Here is an 18,218-nt window from a genome sequence, read left to right as displayed (position 1 = left end):
GATATACGATGGAATGAATGTAAAACTAAAGTTCTCCCATGTAAAGTATCATATAATTCACAGTAAAACATTAAAAAAAAGGTGCTCAGAAAGTGATAGTAAAATGAATAACGATTTTTAAAGTATATATTAAAATCTGTAATGTTGTTGTTCCAAGAAATCGGTTCTGACTCAGTGACTTTGTAGAGGGTTTTTAAGGAGTGACTGCTGGGTTTGAACCACTGACCTTGTGGTTGGCAGTCCAGTGTGCATTCTACAGCACCACACCTGGAGTCTGCATTGTTGTTGAATGCTGTCGAGTTGGCTTCAACTCATAGCAACCCTTTATAGGATTTCCGAGGAGTGGCTGGTAGGGTTGAACTGCCACCTTGCAGTCTGTTGCTTATCCTACAGCACCACACCAGGACTCCTTTCTTCAGTCACTGTCTAAAAGTTAGGAACTTTCTCACTGCTATTAGTAGAATTCTTTATTCAGCACACAAAAATCAGCTGTTTAGAAACCTGGATGCTACAGACATTAGGAAGGAAAAGAATTTTCTTTAGTACCAAAGCCTGGTGTGGTACTGCATCTAAATGTTCGGGGACTGCAAGGTCGGTGGTTCAAGCTCACCAGCCACTCCTTGGAAACCCTGTACAGGGTCACAGTGAGTTGGAACCGACTCCACGGCACTTTACAACAACTGAAGCAAGAAGGAGAGCCTGTTAAATATTCTGATTACTAAAGAGAATAATAAATGGCATTCTTTATTAAAAGATCTGTGGTTTTTCCATTTTAAACTGTTTAAAAGCTAAAAAGTAGTCTTTGTCATTATTCCCTTTTCTAGTGAACATCAAAAGTTAGAAGAAAAAATAGAAAATATAAAGAGAAATCACAGTTTGGCCTTAGGGCGACAGAAAGGTTATGAAGAAGAAATTATTCATTTTAAGAAAGAATTGCGAGAAGCTCAATTCCGGGATGCTGAAGAGAACTACAGAGAAATGATGATTGTTATGAGAACCACAGAGCTTGTGAACAAGGATTTGGACATTTATTACAAGGCCCTTGACCAGTAAGTATTGGACTGGGGATTTGGTTCCCATTATAATGATTATCAAGTAACCGATTTTAGTAGTATTTCCCCCTTTATTTTAAAATGAGGTATTTTATGCATACCAAAAAAGTAGACAAAATGTCTGAGTATGTCTGTACATATTCATGTGTTTAGTTAAGTTATAAGGCATCCTACTATAAGGCATATTCATGATCTCACCCTCTATACACAACTCAAGAATTCTACCATTATCACTGACTGGAATCCACCTGGATGTTCCTCCCAGAGCTCAGCCCTATTTCCCCAAACACTGACCAGATTTTTTGCTTTCTCTGCTTTAAAAAAAATAGTTTTATCATGTGTATTTATATTGGTTTTTGGGTTTTTTGAGGGAGAGGGTTAAAAAATAGTATCAAAACCTGTACAGTGCTCTAAGATTTGCTTTTGTTTTACATTGTTTTTACTTTTCTGTGTTTCTGAAACCTAGAGTTCATTCATTTTCAGTGATGTACAAAATTCTGTGTGGGAGTATACCACAGTATATCCATTCTCCTTTCGATGGTTGTGGGAGTACTGTGACTCTATAGGATAAACACAGGACTGCAGAAACCAGGCCGGCAGTTTGAGCCCTCCAGCCGCTCTGTGGGAGAAAGATGAGGCTTCTGCCCTTGCAAAGATTTAAAGCCTTGGAAAACCCTATACAGGGTTACTATAAATCTGAACTGACTCTATGGCACTTAACAACAACAACAACAACATAGATGGTCTGAATCATAGCAACCCTGTATAAGATTTTCAGAAGATCTGCTGATGGGTTTGAACTACCGACCTTGTGGTTAGCAGTACAGTGCTTATCCTACAGTGTCAGGCTAGGATGAACATATTAGTTATTTCTGTAGCTTTGTGAATACAAACCTTGCTGCTAGGAACATTTTCCATATCTTGTGGAACAAATTTCCTAGAGATTCTCTAGGGTATATATATTGTTGTTTTTAAGAGCCGTTGAGTTGATTCCAACCCATAGTGATCCTGTATAGGGTTTCTGAGGAGCACTTGGTGAGCTTGAACCGCTGACCTTGCAGTTCAAACGACATTGCGGTCTGGCGCATTAACTCACAGTGCCACACCAGGACTCCAGGGTGAGTTGTGGCCTTCAGTATGGGTTATACCTCACTGTAAGAAAACAGAATTCCTCACCACTGGACCAATAAGTAACATCATGATAAATGGAGAAAACATTAAAAGTTGTCAAAGACTTTGTTTTACTTGGATTCACGGTCAGCAGTCATGGAAGCAGCTGTCAAGAAATCAAATGACAGACTGCATTAAGCAAATCTGCTGCACAAGAGTTCTTTAAAGTGTTCAAGAGCAAAGATGTAAGTTTGAGGACTAAAGTGCACTGACCCACGCCAGGGCATTTTCAACAGCCTCGTATGCATGTGAACATTGGATAGTGGATAAGGAAGACTGAAGAAGAATTGATGCATTTGAGTTATGGTGTTGGAAAAGAATATTAAAGATACCGAGGACTGCTAGGGAAAAAAGAGCAAATCTGTGTTGAAAGAAGTACAACCAGAATGCTTCTTAAAAGCCAAGATAGCCAGACTTCATCTCTCAACTTTAGACATATTTCAGGAGGGGCAAGTTCATGGAGAAGGACATCATGCTTGGTAAAGTGGAGGGACAGCAAAAAAAGGGGAAACCCCAAGCTAGATATTGGCACAGTAGCAGCAGCGATGGGCTCAAGCCTATCAGCAGTTGTGTTTTGTTCTGTTGGACATAGGGTCGCTATCAGTTGGAACTGATTTGACAGCACTTAATAAATAAAGTACTAAATTGTTTTCCAAAGTGATTTTACTTCAAACACTCAGGCATATATAATAATTTATACCACCAAAGGGCACATTCTGCAAGTCTACCTCCTGGCCACTATCTCTTACTTCCTCTGTTCCATGAATCTATGCTTTTCACTTGATTGTGCTTTACAGATACTGTACTAGAGTCCTCAGCTACCCCCTCTCGCTATGTCACCATCTCTGCCTCTATCTCTGGTGTCGCTGCTTCTCTGGTTAAGGTCCTGCATTCTGCTTGTGCTCTTCTCCCTTGATGGTCCTAGGGTCCTTTGTTTCTGGACTGTAAGATACAATGCTCCCCCATTTTTGTTACAAAACTTCTACCTTTAGAATTGTGACAGTCGCAGTTAGTCATGATAACAGTTATTCACTATTGAATCATACAAATCTTTTCCCCATCTCTCTTTATTTTTTTTGGGGGGGGGCGTCCATTTTGTGTGTGTGTCCATTTTTTTTCCCCTCCATTTCTGATATTTTATTATTAATCGTTTGGACCTCTTTCTGTAGGTTTTGAATTGTTTCCAGTGCTGTGTCTATCTTATTTGAGTGTTCCTGCAGCACTTTTCTGACTTCTTGCTTATTTTTCTCAACTCCATTGTAAAGTGTTTTGAAACATTTTATAATCATTTTTTCTGAATTCCTTCTCAGGCATTTCTAAAGCCTGCCCATCTTCCAGTATGGAGGGTAGGTCTACTCCCAGCTCATTTGCCTCAGTCACTTTATCTCGTTTCTGGACATGTGCTGATATGGACATGTTTCTGTTTTTTGGGCATATTCAGGAGTTATCTGTGGCCTTAATACTTAGATGAGTGTGTATTTTGGTATTTTTTATGCTTTCTGATTGCCTCCAGGTAGATGTGATCAGGAGATGGGCTTCCCTTTTCACTCTTCTTCAAGATGCCACTATTGGTCGTTGTGACATAACTCAGGATTTAATTTTCAGCCTATTTCCTTTTTAGTCTGCATGCCTCATTCCACAACCCCCTTTCAGGCCTTTTTCCTAGTGATCAACAGTTCAGGGCTGGCTGTGGCAGTTTTGCACTGCCATTTGATTTTAAGTGGAAACTGTCACTTTAAATTTCGAGGAGATCTGTACACATGCATAGTATAACCCTCCAGGGGTGGGGATTGGGTGTCCACTCGCTCAGGTACCACCTACTTTTGTTTGTGTACTTTTCAAAATGTTTGGTAGTCTGTGTATTCCTTGTATTAGAGCCCTCACATTTGTCCCTATTTTTTCATTGATGACTTTCCTAATTTTGGAATTCACGTTTAGGTCTTTAATCCATGCTGAGTTGTTTTTTGTGTAAGACGTGAGGTAAAGGTCTTGTTTCAATCTTTTGCATATCGCTTTCCAGTTCTGCCAGCACCATCTATTAAAAGAGACTATCTCCTCCCCATGTAACATACCTAGGCACTTTGTTGAAAATCAGTTGACTGTGGATGGGTTAATTTCTGGATTTTCGATTCTGTTCCATTGATCAATGTATCTTACATTGTACTACTACCAGGCTGTTTTGACTACTGGAGCCTTGTGTAGATTTTGAAATCAGGGAATGAAAGGCTTCCAACCTTGTTCTTCTTGAGAAATGCTTTGCTTATCCTGGGTCTCCTTCCTTTCCATATAAAGTTTGTAATTGTCTTTTCCATCTCTTTGAAGAATGTTGCTGGAATGCTGTCATTGTTACTATAGCCTTGTATTAGAAAGCACTGGATTTCTTTCTTCTGCTATAAATTTCACTGGCTGTAAGCCTTCCAACTTTCTAAATACTCCTTTATAAGTGGTTTAGAGTTCTGGGACCATCCCCTGAGCCTGCTCGGTCTGGTATTCTGTGTTGTTGCTGACGGAGCTCCTCACTATACTTCCACCCGATCTGCCATCTTGTTTGTTCTCCTTATTATCTTTTGATTTCATTTTTCTTTGAACTTTTTGAAGCACTCTTCATTTAAGAATTTTGCTTGATGCATCTCTCCACCACTGGTTTTATCAGTTTCTTAAATTATGCCATTCTTAAGGCTTTAAAAATGATAAGTTATGTGGTTTTCATTTGTAGTTCTGATTTCTAATGATACCTGATATCTTTACATATATTTATGAGCATATTGTTTCCTCTTCTATGAAATGCTTGTTTTTGTCTATTGCCCACTTTTATGTGCTTATCTTTTTTATTGACTTATAGTCCTTTGGCACTTTTAAATTTTAATTCTTTTTCACTATGTTTATTATGGAGTTCTGGTATGGTGCTGTGGGTTAAGCACTGGATTGCTAGGTCAGTTTGAACTGCAAGGTTGGTGGTTCAAGCTCACTAGCCACTCTTCAGAAACCCTACACAGGGTCACTATGGCTCAAAACCGACTCGACAGCACTTAACAACAATAGCAAATGTTTATTATAAATATGTCTTCAGGCTTTATGTTTATCTATTCACTTTTAGTGTTTTTTGATCACCAAATATTTTATTTTAATGTAGTTGAATTTAATCAGGCTTTTCTTTTCTGATTATCTCTTTTTGTATCTTGTTTAAGAAATATTTTCCTATTCCTACATTTTCTTCTAAAATTTTAAAACTGCTTGTCATGTTGAAGTATTTTATTCTACTTTTAATTTTGATTCAATTTTGTGGTTTTGAAGAAAGATTCAGATCAAATTAATTTCCCATTCAGATATTTATCCTTAGATTGTTCTGTGACATTGGTTACATCCCCACAGTGGATGGACATCAGCACTCTCTCCATTTATACGTTGGGTTCCCCATTTCCATTCACTTCATTTTCCCGCCCCTTCCTGCCTTATTAGCTTTGCTTCTGTGTAAATGCTGCCCTTTAGTCTCGTATATTTATTGTTCTGAAGAGCATGTTTCCCCCAGGTGTTTTTGTTCACTAGGTTGCTGTTGTTGTTGACATCGAGTAGGTTCTGTCCGACTCGTAGCAACGCTGTATAAGGCTTTCAAGGAGCAGCTAGTGTTTTTGAACTGCCTACCTTGTGGTCCACAGGCTTGTCTTTTTTTTTTAATGTTTTATTGTGAATTATATGATAGTTTACATGGGAGAACTTTAGTTTTACATTCATTCCATCGTATATCATCTCACTGCCATGGTTCCAATCCCCTCCATGCATCATCAACCACCCAAAGGGTATAGCCCAGAAACCCACCCCCTACACTTCCCCCTCCTCCCCCCAGTTTTCAGCCCACAGTCCCTTTCCCTCTCTGGGTCCAAAGTCCCCAGTCGCTTCATCACTGTCTCCATCTCAAGCATCTCTGTTTCTCTGGGTAGGGTCCCGCTCTCGGCTCTTCTCCGTTGATGGTCCCAGAGGCCTCTGCTCCTATCCTGGAGAATTAATCACTCCCTTTGTTGTTACAAAACTTCCACCCTTGCATTTCCAACCCTCATAATCCGTCCTATTAAAGCATTATTCACTACAGTATCACAAGTTACCCATATCCGTATCTCCTTTCATCCGCTCCGCCCAGACAGATTGAATAGTACCTATTGGAGCTTCTGCCTTCCGCCATGCTCCCTAGCACCAGGTTCCCTCTTGAAAGCTTGTAAGCCAGTTACTTCTTGCCTTTGTAGTCCCCCCTTCCCATTTGAGTATCCAATGTCCAAGCTGCCCTTCTCCGTCCACTCTGTATGTGGAGGGGAGGTGTGAATGTTTCTTGCTGTGAGGATTTGTTGCCTCTTTTGAGTCGCTGCTCCATAGGTATAGGTCAAGTTCATCAGAATGTATCAGCTCACTCTTTTTTTTTCTTCTTCTTCTTCTTTTTCCCCTCTTCTTTCCTCTCCTGGTTGAGCTCCGATCATCCAGTCATCCGGTCCAGGTCACGTGGGTGTCATCTGCAAGTGTGGGCGCTCCTGTGCATATGTCCTCTCTTCCCATCAGCCAGTAGCTCCACTCTCCTCTTCGAGTCCTCTGTGGCCACGCCACTGACTCTGGGCCCAAGAGACCCCAGGCCTCTTCACACTGCTTGCCAACCAGGTCCCCAACTGGGTCCACAGAAGTCCACTGAACATTGTAGGGCTTAGCTTGCCGCTTCATTGCTGCTTTTACCCCACTTCTCCCCATCGGTTATGTGTGTGTATTTCCGTTGAGTCTTAGTCTTGGAAGGGGGTTTGCGTTGAGAGGACCTGGCCACTTGCCTTGATGTTTTCTAGGGAAACGATTTGTTTGTTCTTGTAGTAACAGTCCATCTGCCTCCATTTTTCCTGCAGGTCTTTCTTTCAAGAGGTATCTTTTATTCTTCTAGCCGCTCCAGGCTGGTCTGCTCATTCTCTCAAGTGGAGATTTCTCATCTCTGGAGATCTGGATGTGGTTCCAGTTTCTACCTATAGTTTTAAGTATTGCAAAAGCTCACAGGCTTGTCTTTTATGTGACTGAAGTGGCTTCAGTTCTGAGTTAAAAGGGTGTCTAAGGGCCGTAGTATGGACTCCTGGTGTTTTACTGTAGTATCAGAACTGGATTGCAAATCACAAGATTGGCAGCTCAAACCCACCAGCTGCTACTCAGAAACCCTATACAGAGTCATTATAAGTAGAAACCGACTTGACAGCACTTAACAAAAAGAAGGGTCATAATGTCAGGGGTTCTACCAGTCTTGATAGAACATTAAGTCTGGCCTTCTTTATGAATTTGGATTTTGTCCTACCTTTTTCTCTCACTCTCTCTGGTATCTTCTACTGATCCTGATCAGAGCAGTTAATGGTGGTAGTGGGCCACCCTCTAGTTCTTCTGGTCTCAAGTTAGTAAAGGCTGTGGTTCATGTGATTCATGGGTCCTTTTGGACTGATTATTCACTTCAGTTTTTGGTTTCCTTAACTCTTCTGTGCTCTGGATAGAAAGAGACCAATTTTGTTGCTTAGTTGGCCACTCACAAACTTTTTAGAGCCCAGTTGCTCCTCACTAAAATAGGATGCAGAGCATTGTCTTTATGGACTATGTTATGCCAGTTGACTTATATGGCCCCTGTATAACATTTAGGTTTGATTTGTATCTGTGTGCAATGTGACTTAGGAACTCAAGTCCAGTTTGCCCTTTATAGATAACCAATTTTCCTGGCACCATTTGTTGAGTAGTTCATGCTTTCCTCCGTGGTCTGTGTCATATATCAGGATTCCCTATGTGTATAGATCATTTCCAGATTCTTGGTTCTGTTTCATTGGTCCTTTTGCTTATCTCTGTGATAATCCTGGTGTGGCACTGTAGGGTAAGTACTGAACTGAGAAACAAAAGGTCAATGGTTTGAGCCCACTAACCACTCCTTGGAAACCCTATATAGGGTCGCTGAGTTGAAATCAACTCGAGGGTATTTAACAACAACAACAATGCTAGTGTGCTGTTTTAAAAGTTATTAGACTCTGGGTGACTTGCTCAGAGCTATCTCCCAGAACTATTTATGTATTCTGTAGCTATCTCTAATCTGACCTTAATGATGGGGATGAAATAAAGCTTTTGGAACTTTCATTTGCTGATGAATCACAACTCAAAATGAGAAGTTACTGCTTCATACACTATTAATAATCAGAACCTGGAATGTACGAAGTATGACTCCAGGAAAATTAGAAGTTGTCAGAAATGAAATGGAATGCATATAGATCAGTATCCTGGGCGTTAATGAGCTGAAATGTACTGGTATTGTCTATTTTGAATTGGATAATCATACGATGGGGAACGACAAACTGAAGAGGAATCATGTCACATGCATCATCAAAAAGAACATTTCAAGATCTATCTTGAAGTAAAATACTGTTTGTTATAGGGTAACATTCATATACCTACCAGGAAGACCAGTTAATGTCACTGTTATTCAAATTACGCACCAACGACTAGTGCCACTGACGATGAAACTGAAGAATTGTACCAGCTTCTTCAGTGAAATTAATCAAACATGCAATTAAAATACGTTGATAATTGCTGGTAATGGGAATGCCAAACTTGGAAACAGAAGAAGGATAAGTTGTTGGAAAATACCGGCTTGAAAGTAGAAACAATTCTGGAGATGACATGATAGAATTTTGCAAAGCCAATAACTTACTTACTGCAAATACCTTTTTTCAACAACATAAACAGCAACTGTACGTGTAGACTTACCCAGATGAATTACAGAGGAATCAAATTGATTACATTTGTGGGAAGATATGATAGAGAAGCTGAATAAAACCAGCCAAAACCAGGCCAGAGGCAGACTGTGGAACAGACCATTTATTGCTCCTATGCAAGTTCTAACTGAGGCTAAAGAAAATTATAAGTCTTTAAGAGCCAAACTATGACTTTGAGAATATTCTACCTAAATTTAGAGACCATCTCAAGAACTGATTGGATGCATTAGACACTAATGACTTAAGACTAGAAGAGTTGTAGTATGACATCAAGAACATCATATAGGAAGAAGGCAAAGGGGCATTAGAAAGACGGGAAAGAAATAAAAGGCAAAAATGGATGTCAGAAGACTGAAACTTGAGTGGAAGAAATGATGAAGTAAAAGAGTTGAATTAAAGATTTGAAAGGGTAGCTCGAGAAGACAAAGTGAAATATTATAGAAAAAATTTCAAGCCTTAGGCTGCGATTTGAAGAGCAGAGATGTCAGCTTGAGGACTAGGGTGCGCCTGACCCAGGCCATTGTGTTTTCAATAGCCTCATATGGATGCGAAAGCTGGACAGTGAATAAAGAGGATCGTAGAAGAATTGATGCCTTTGAGTTGTGGTGTTGGAGGAGAATACTGAGGGTGCCATGGACTGCCAAAAGAACCAATAGATCTGTTTTGGAAGAAGTGCAGCCAGAGTGCTCCTTGGAGGCCAGGATGGCTAAGCTTCGTCTCTCCTACTTTGGACATGTAGTCTGGAGGAAACAATCGTTGGAGAAGGATGTCATGCTGGGTAGGGTGGAGGGTCAGAGAAAAAGAGGAAGACCTCCAACGAGATGGATCGGCCAGGTGGCATCATTGATGGACTCGGGGGTGGCAGCGGTGGTGAGGTTGGCCCAGGATCGAACATTGTTTCGTTCTGCTGTGCATGGAGTCGCTATGAGTCGGTTCCGACTCGATGGCATCTGACAACAACAACAACAAGGCTGCGATTTGAAAGATCCTATGAGTAAAATATTGAATCACCCTGGAAACATCAAAAGAAGATAGAAGGAATACACAGTCACTGCACCAAAAACAATGGTCAGTGTTCAACCACTTCAAGAGGTACCATATAATCAAGAACTGATGGGATTGGAGGAAAAAGTTTCAAGTTGCATTGAAGACGACATAGGTGTAAAACAAAGTTCCAGGAATTGATGGAATACCAATTGAAATATTTCAACAAACTGATGCAGCACTTAAGGTCCTCACTTATCCATGCAAGAAATATAGAAGATAATCTGGCCAACTGATAGGAAAAGATCCATTTTAATAACCCAATGGAGTGCGGAAATCATCAAACAGTATCATTAATATCACATGCAAATAAAATTTTGCTGAAGAGAATTCAAAAACAGTTGTAACAGCACATCAGCAGAGAACTGCTAGAAATTTAATCCAGATTAAGAAGAGGATGAATAACTAGGAATATCCTTGCTAATCAGGAATATTTTGGCTTAAAACAGAGAATACCAAAAAGAAGTTTGCTTATGCTTTATTGATTTTGCAAAAGCATTCAACTGTGTGGTTCATAAGAAACTATTGATACCTTTGCAAAGAATGGATATTCCAGAGCATATAACTGTGCTCATGAATAACCTGTGCATAGACCAAGACATAGTCATTAGAACAGAACATGAGTATACTGAATGGTTTTAAAACAGAAAAGATGTGTGCCAGGATTGTATCCTTTCACCATACTTATTCAATCTGTATGCTGAGGAAATAATCTGAGAAACTGTATTATATGAAGAATGGAATATCAGGAAGATTCATTAACAATCTGTGATACACAGATGACACACTTTGCTTGCTGAAAGCGAAGACTTAAAATATTTTCTGATGTCAAAGACTACAGCCCTCAGTATAGATTGCACCTTAGTATAAAGAAAACAAAAGTCCTCACAGCTGAACCAATAAATTACATAGTAGAGAAAACATTGACATTGTCAAAGACTTCCTTTTGCTTGGATCAACACGCATGAAAACATCAGTCAAGAAATCAGAAGATGTATTAGGCAAAATTGCTGCCTAAAGGTCTTCTTACAAACCTGTTTTTAAGTATTCAAGAGCAAAGTTGTAAGTTTGAGAACTGTGGCCAACCTGACCCAAGCCATTTTCAGTTGTTTCATCTACATGTGAAAGTTGGACAGTGAATAAGGAAGATCGTAGAAGAAAGAAGCATTTGAATTATGATGTTGGCAAAGAATATTGAAAGTACCATGGACTACCAGAAAAATCAACAAATCTGTCTTGGAAGAAGGGCATCCTTAAAAGTGAGGATGGTGATGAAGGTTTGATTTGATTAATGTAAAACTGATGATCTGTTCTGTAAGCCTTCACTTAATTCACAATAAAAGGTTTAAAAAAAAAAAAAGATGAACCTTAAGAAGGGACCCTTGAATTTGACTAAATAGAGGTTGTAAATGATTTTGATAAGCAATCTCAGTGGTGCGTTCTGTCAGACCTGGTTGGAGCATGTAAAAAATGGAGGGGATGAGCACAGATAATTCTTATAAAAGTTGTTAAGGTGAGCAGAAAAATGAGGTGATAGCCAGAAGAGGCTAAGGGGCCAAGTAGGTAGGTCAGTTTTACTTCTTTCGCATTTTACTTCCTCATATTCTGTTGCAAGGCCAACTTTTCCTCTTACTCAGTACACTGACCTGTAGATCTGAGGTTTCACACTTTTTGACTGAATAGAAAATTATGCCAAGGAATCCTCCAACTCTTCTTATATCCCATGAGAGCCCCTGACAGCAGGAGCGTGAAGAATTGCCACAGTAAGGCACATGTTCACTCAGAGATCCCTGCTCTGCCCTCTCATCAGGCTCTGGGAAGATACAACTATCAAATCCTCTTCTTCCTTCATATTGCTAACAGCCCTGTGGGGGAGGCCATAGTAGGTGCACACAGTCTGTTGTTGCCCTGGGCTTTGAATAAAGAAGAGAAGGCATCCCAGTGGAGAAAAGTGCCTGAATCACAGAGGCATCCTGATGAACAGGTGATGAGTCTGAAGGGTATAGTGGAGTAACCAGGGCCTGGTTTTTGTATGTCTTATGGCATGGGGGAAGTAGAAAGGGTAGCAGTAGAAGCCAGGCTGTTGACCAAGTTCAGTTATCTGGTAATCAGATGGTTTTTGTAAATGAGAAGAAAAGCAGATTTCCCAAAATTTGGTCTTTGTGGGCTCTGCTTTGCAAACCGTGGCTTCTCTCATAGCCCCTTCTCAAGGTTTAGACTGAACCCCAGCTTTGCCTTCTCACCCAGAAAAAAATAAAGTCCAAAATTTCCCTTATTGTTTCACCTCTTAGAAAGAAGCATGCACTCAGTGTAATTGTTGCATTCACTGCCTATTTAAGGTAACACAGGAAATTAGCAGTGCATTTTCAAGAAGAGCTGATTGCCATCTGTTATTAGTAATCATCTAGAAACATCACTGAGTATACCCATTACAGATGGTCAGAGACACACACGATGAGAAGAGGGAAAGCATTAGAATACATCAGTTATAATTAGATGATTTTGGAATATCTCACTAAGGTACAGTATTCCACCCAGTGCCCAAAATGTTCATCATTTTCCCCCCGATCTGGGATGTTACATACTAGGTTATACTTTTGAGACTCAGTGGAAACATGTAACTTTTACAGTTTTTCATCCAAGGCAGCCAACTTTGTGAGGCTGTTTGAAAACTGCTTCCTAACTCATTGGGAGCTTTGGGATGACGGCTTTATTCAGGACTCATGCCCTGGCCACTATTCTTGTCCTGACCATGTAGTGGGTGGGTGGGGTGTCCCTTGGAGTCAGTTTCAGCTCATAGCAACCCTGCATAGAATTCCCAAGACTGTAAATCTTTACGGGAGCAGAAAGCCTCATCTTTTTCCCACAGGATGGCTTGTAGTTTCAAACTGCTGACATTGAGGTTAGCAGCCCAACTCATAAACACTACCCTACCAGATATCAGTAGCCCAGTAGTATCAAGTGGCTAAATCACAAAACCAAAAGAGCACCATTGGCATTCCACAACCATTGGTGTTTTTAAAACTAAATGTTGATCTTGGGATAGTGTTTGAGTCATTACCTGAATTTTATAAGTTAATATTCAGGAGTCTGTCCAAAGGAAATTTTATAGTTTTATAGTTACTAGTTTTATCAGAATTCAAGGGTTTTAAAAAAATGAAGGTCACTTTTCTTTTAAATGTATAACTTAAGTTTGGTGATTTTAAGTTTTTGCAAAGTACTAGAAATCACTATTAGTTTGGAACATGATACACAGTGGAACATGTTACTCACGAGACCATTTCCCTTATATGAGAGGGTCTCACTGACCAAATGAAGGGAGAGAGGATGTTCCCACCGTGGTGTAGTGGATAACAGTGGTCATAGCCAACTTTCAGCAACCTACACACCTCATAGTTGGGTACAAAATACGAGGATTTTTTTAACGTTGGAAAATGTCTTGTAAATATAAATTTTCTGAAATTTTCCACTTGGTTAATTTTCATTAACTTACTAGTTTTTAATTGTAATGCGCTGTGAGTTAATTGCACTAGACTGAAAAGTTGGTTTGAACTTCAAGGTCCGGCGGTTCAAGCTCACCAGCCTCTCCTCAGAAACCCTATACAGTGTTGCTGTGAGTCAGAACCAACTCGATGGCACTAACAACAACAGCAATCAACTAATAGGTTTATTCGGAAATAGGATGTATGTCTTTGGCACTTTCAATTTAATATTTTTTTTCAGTGAAATAAGACTAGGGAGGAAATCTAACTCACGAGTCACCTTTTTATGTGTACTTATTCTGAGCATTAGTTCAGGTTTTACAAAATGGCAGCTAACCTTTCTCAGTATCTTGAGTCCTAGAGATAGCTAAAATAGTGAAAGAAACCGGAGTTGGGAAAGGGTCCTCTTAGAAAGTGAAGTATTGATCTATTTAGGTCCTATTTTTTCCAACCATTTACATACTTGCTTTCTAATGACTTCAGTGCCTAGGACCTGAGATGATTAGAAAAATGGGTCTCAGAGCAGCAACAAGAATCCTGAATTACTGCCCTGGACAGTCCTACTATGCTGCCTCATTAAAGGCAAGAGACAGAACGTAAAAATAGTCTGATGGTGCTGGCAGGTGCTGAAGGGCAGTACAGTCAGCCTTGCATTGAAAGGTGACTTGCAAACAACTTATTCATTGTAATAACCTTTTTTAAACAACATAAAAGGTGACTATACACACGAACTTACACAGTCGCAAAAACAGTGGGCTCAAACGTACCAATTGTGAGGATGGCACGGGACCGGGCAGTGTTTTGTTCTATTGTACGTAGGGTTGCTATGAGTTGGAACTGGCTTGACGGCACCTAACAATAATAACATCTTGCATTACTAGAAGTAAGAGGGACATGGGTGGAAACAGTGCCACACACTATGTTGGCACATCTGCGTTTGACTTTCTGGCCTCGTGGTGCCTTATTTCAAACAGGTAATATGTTAGACTCTTGTCCTGTGTGAGGATCACATCCTAAGGCTTTCAAGAATTACCAACGTTATGAATACCACTGGAGTCATCATTTGTTTACATAAAATGTAATAAATAGATTGTTGCTGAAATTTTAAGGAACTCTTTCAGACTCTTAATGAGTATTCAAATATGAGAAAAAGTAGTTTTAAACTACCATTTTCTTCTGTCTTAGACTTTTTCACTTTCTTTGGGAAACAATTGTCATAAGAAACAAAACAAAACAAACCCCCAAAAACCCTTCATATGAGTTTAATGTGTACATTTAACTAAGCAGCATGCTAGCAACAGAGTCTAGGAAGATGTGGCATTGATGAATTCGCCAGGTGACCATTTGCCTGTAACAGACTCCAGTCCATGACATTCAAATCTTTGTCTCAGTTGGATGATAGTTTACTAGAAGTTAAGGATCTTCAAGGTCATTCTTAAATGTTAACTATCTGTAAAGTCCGGTGCCAAAAGGTATACTGGATTCTTGTTTCAGCAGATACCTGCTAGCCAACAGTCAGCTTCTATAGGGTTCCCATACAGACTGTTTCAGAGGTGCTTTCCTTCTAGGCCCAGCCCAATTCAGACCCTCCATAGCCCTCACCTCTTGCTGCCCCTTACCCTGCACCCCTGTTAAAACTTCTGCCAGGATAACCTGTCTACTGGTGGTTTCTTTTCCCTTCTAAAGGGGCAGTGGTGCTTCAGTGGTAGAATTCTTCCCTTGCTGGAGACCCGCATTTAATTTCGGCTAATACGCCTCTTGTAGTGCTACTGCTTTTCCATCAGTGGACACTTGGGAGCTGCTCTGATGCTGAGCAGGTTTCAGCGGAGCTTCCAGATGAAGATGGGATAGGAAGAGAGGTCTGTGAAAACCTTGTAGGTCATTATGGCCTGATTAGCAACCAATCATGGTGATGGTACAGAGTGGGATAGCATTTCATTCCATTGTGCATGGGGTCACTGACTTGGACCATCTCCATAGCAGCTAACAACAAAAGCAACATTTTATTTGTAGGGAAGACTTCCATACCTGAACTTTCCCATTTCCTCTTTCATGACTTGTAGTGCTCCAACTAAACTAATGCTCCCCAAAGACATACCACATTTATCTGTGCTATTTGTCCTTGAATAAGCCCTTTCCAAACAGATGGGACCTTTCCTTCTTTTGAACTCCATAATATCTTGTACTACTTATACCATATGGCGTCCTGGTATGGCACTTTAGGATCAGCACTGGACTGCTAGCTGCAAGGTTGGTGGTTCAAAACCACCAGTTGCTCCTCCAAAACTATACAGCGTCCCTATGAGTCGGAACCCACTTGACGGCACCTAACAACAACCATACTACATAAGATTTTGTACCACGTATTACATTAAGCAAAGATGTCAGTTTGAGGACTAAAACCATGGTATTTTCATTTGCCTCATTTGGTGGTGGTGTTACATGCCATTGAGTTGGTACCAACCCATAGCGACCTTATGCACAGCAGAGCGAAACATTGCCGGATCCTGGGCCAACCTCACTACTGTTGCCATGCTTGAGTCCATCGATGCTGCCACTTGGCCAATCCATCTCATTGGGGGCGCTTCCTCTTTTTCTCTTACCCTCCACCTTACCAAACTTGATAGATATTCTTCTTCCAGTGACTGGTCCCTCCTGACAATATGTCCAAAGTATGATAAGTTTGACCATCTAGGCCTCCAAGGAGCACTCTGGCTGCACTTCTTCCAAACAGATCTGTTGGTTCTTTTGGCAGCCCATGGTACTTTCAGTATTCTCCTCCAATTTGCCTCATATGCATGTGAAAGTTGGACAGTGACTAAACCAAGACAACAGAAGAATTGATGCATTTGAATTAGGGTGTAGGAGAAGAATATTGGCTGCCAGAAGAACAAACAAATCTGTCTTAGAGGAAGTACAGCCAGAATGGTCCTTAGAAGCAAGGATTGCAAGACTTCATCTCTCATACTTCGGACCTGTTGTCAGGAGGGACCAGTCCTGGAAAAAGAATATCATACTTGAAAAACCGGAGGTCAGTGAAAAAGAGCAAGACCCCCAAACAAGATGGATTGTTACAGTGGCTTCAGTAATGTGCCTCAAACATAACAATTAGGAGAATGGTGCAGGATTGGGCAGTGTTTTGTTCTGTTGTGCATGGGGAACCCTATACATAGTTGCTGTGAGTCAGAAGTGACTCAGTGGCAGTGGGTTTGGTTTGGTTTTTGGGTTTGACAAAGTTTTTGTTATTTTGTGAATAGTATCACCTATATGTGTTTTCCTGTTGTTTTTTTCCTTCCCCACATAACACATGATAAAATCTTTTGTGTTCATATATGTATCTCGTTTTTAATGGTTGCATAATATTTCATTAAATGGCTGTTACCTCCCACTTTTAACATGATGGACATGTTAAGTGCTGTCGAATCGGTTCTTACCTTGCAAAGGGTTTCTGATGAGTGGCTGGTGAGTTTAAACCACCGACCTTGCAGTTTGCAGTCCAGTGTCTGTCTTGTAACACCACACCAAGACTTCAGTGGATTTATTAGGAAGCTTTTAAATGTTTATTCTGCAGATAATCCTGTTATCTATATCTTTGCACACTTGTGCAGATATAGCAGAAAGATACTTAGAAATGGAGCTAGTGGGTAAGAGGGTTATGTATGTACATTTTTAACTTGCCACCAACCTCTCCTCAGAAACCCTATACAGGCTCCCTGTGAGTCGGAACCAACTTGACCGCACTTAACAACAACACTGCCAAATTGTTCTACAAAAATGTATACAATTTATGTGCCCACCAACAGTGTCTGAAAGTGCCATTTCCTCATGTGTACCTTTCAGGTGACCAAACATGTTAAGTTTTTCCAATCTGTTGCATAAAATAATGTTCTCAATTTGAAGTTTTCCTGTCTCCTGGTGAGGGAGATTCTCCAGGAATTTCCCATTCATATCTCTGCCAGTTTTTCTAATAGGTTGCTTTTCTTAGTAATTTCTTCTACTTTTCTATGTTGTTGTTGTTAGTGCTGTTGAGTTTCCAGCCCATAGCAACCCTTTATAGGGTTTCCAAGGAGCAGCTGGTGAGCTTGAACCACCGACCTTATGGTTCATACGACTTTGCAGTCCACTGTTCTATATAGATTGTGGTTATTCCCAATTTGTCATTTGAGCTTTAATTTTTTTTTTATGTTTTATGGCTTTTTAATATTTGTGTAATCACATCTTTAGTGCTTTTATATATGACTTTTCAATTCTGTGATGTAATTAGGAAACCCTTTCAGTCTAAAGATTATATAAATGTTTTCTTCTGATGGTTTTATTTTACTTTAAATTTTAATCCTTTAATTCATTTGGATTTTATTTTAGAGTACTTTAATAAAGAGTAATGATAAAATTTTTATTGTTTTACTTCTAATACTATTGAATCCTTTTCCTATTGATTTGAAGTGACACAGTCCAAGTTCTGTCTAAGTTTGGATGTATTTTTAGATTTTCTCCTCTATCCCCCAGTATTTTTACTTATTCCTGTCCCAGTTGTTGTTGTGAAGTGCTGTCGAGTCAGTTCCGACCCATAGCGACCCTGTATAGGGTTTCTGAGGAGCAGCAAGTGAGCTTAAACCGCCGACCTTGCAGTTCAGACGGCTTTGCAGTATGGTACATTAACCCACAACGCCATACCAGGACTCCCAGTACCACAGTTTTATTCTTTTTGCAGT

At 40.1% G+C, this 18,218-nt stretch overlaps 1 protein-coding gene across 1 annotated transcript in view; it reads left to right on the top strand.

Annotated features, from left to right (window-relative positions):
* RAD50 (RAD50 homolog (S. cerevisiae)) overlaps window positions 1–18,218 on the top strand; it is a 112,985-nt gene that overhangs the window by 77,179 nt on the left and 17,588 nt on the right. The window contains exon 21 of the mRNA XM_006872920.1: window positions 825–1,049. Coding sequence (XP_006872982.1) covers window positions 825–1,049 — 225 coding nt within the window. The remainder of the gene's footprint in view (window positions 1–824; window positions 1,050–18,218) is intronic.

The sequence above is a fragment of the Chrysochloris asiatica genome, unplaced genomic scaffold (assembly GCF_000296735.1).
Source record: "Chrysochloris asiatica unplaced genomic scaffold, ChrAsi1.0 scaffold00215, whole genome shotgun sequence".
Taxonomy (NCBI): Eukaryota; Metazoa; Chordata; class Mammalia; order Afrosoricida; family Chrysochloridae; genus Chrysochloris; species Chrysochloris asiatica.
This window is presented reverse-complemented; position numbering and strand designations above follow the sequence as displayed.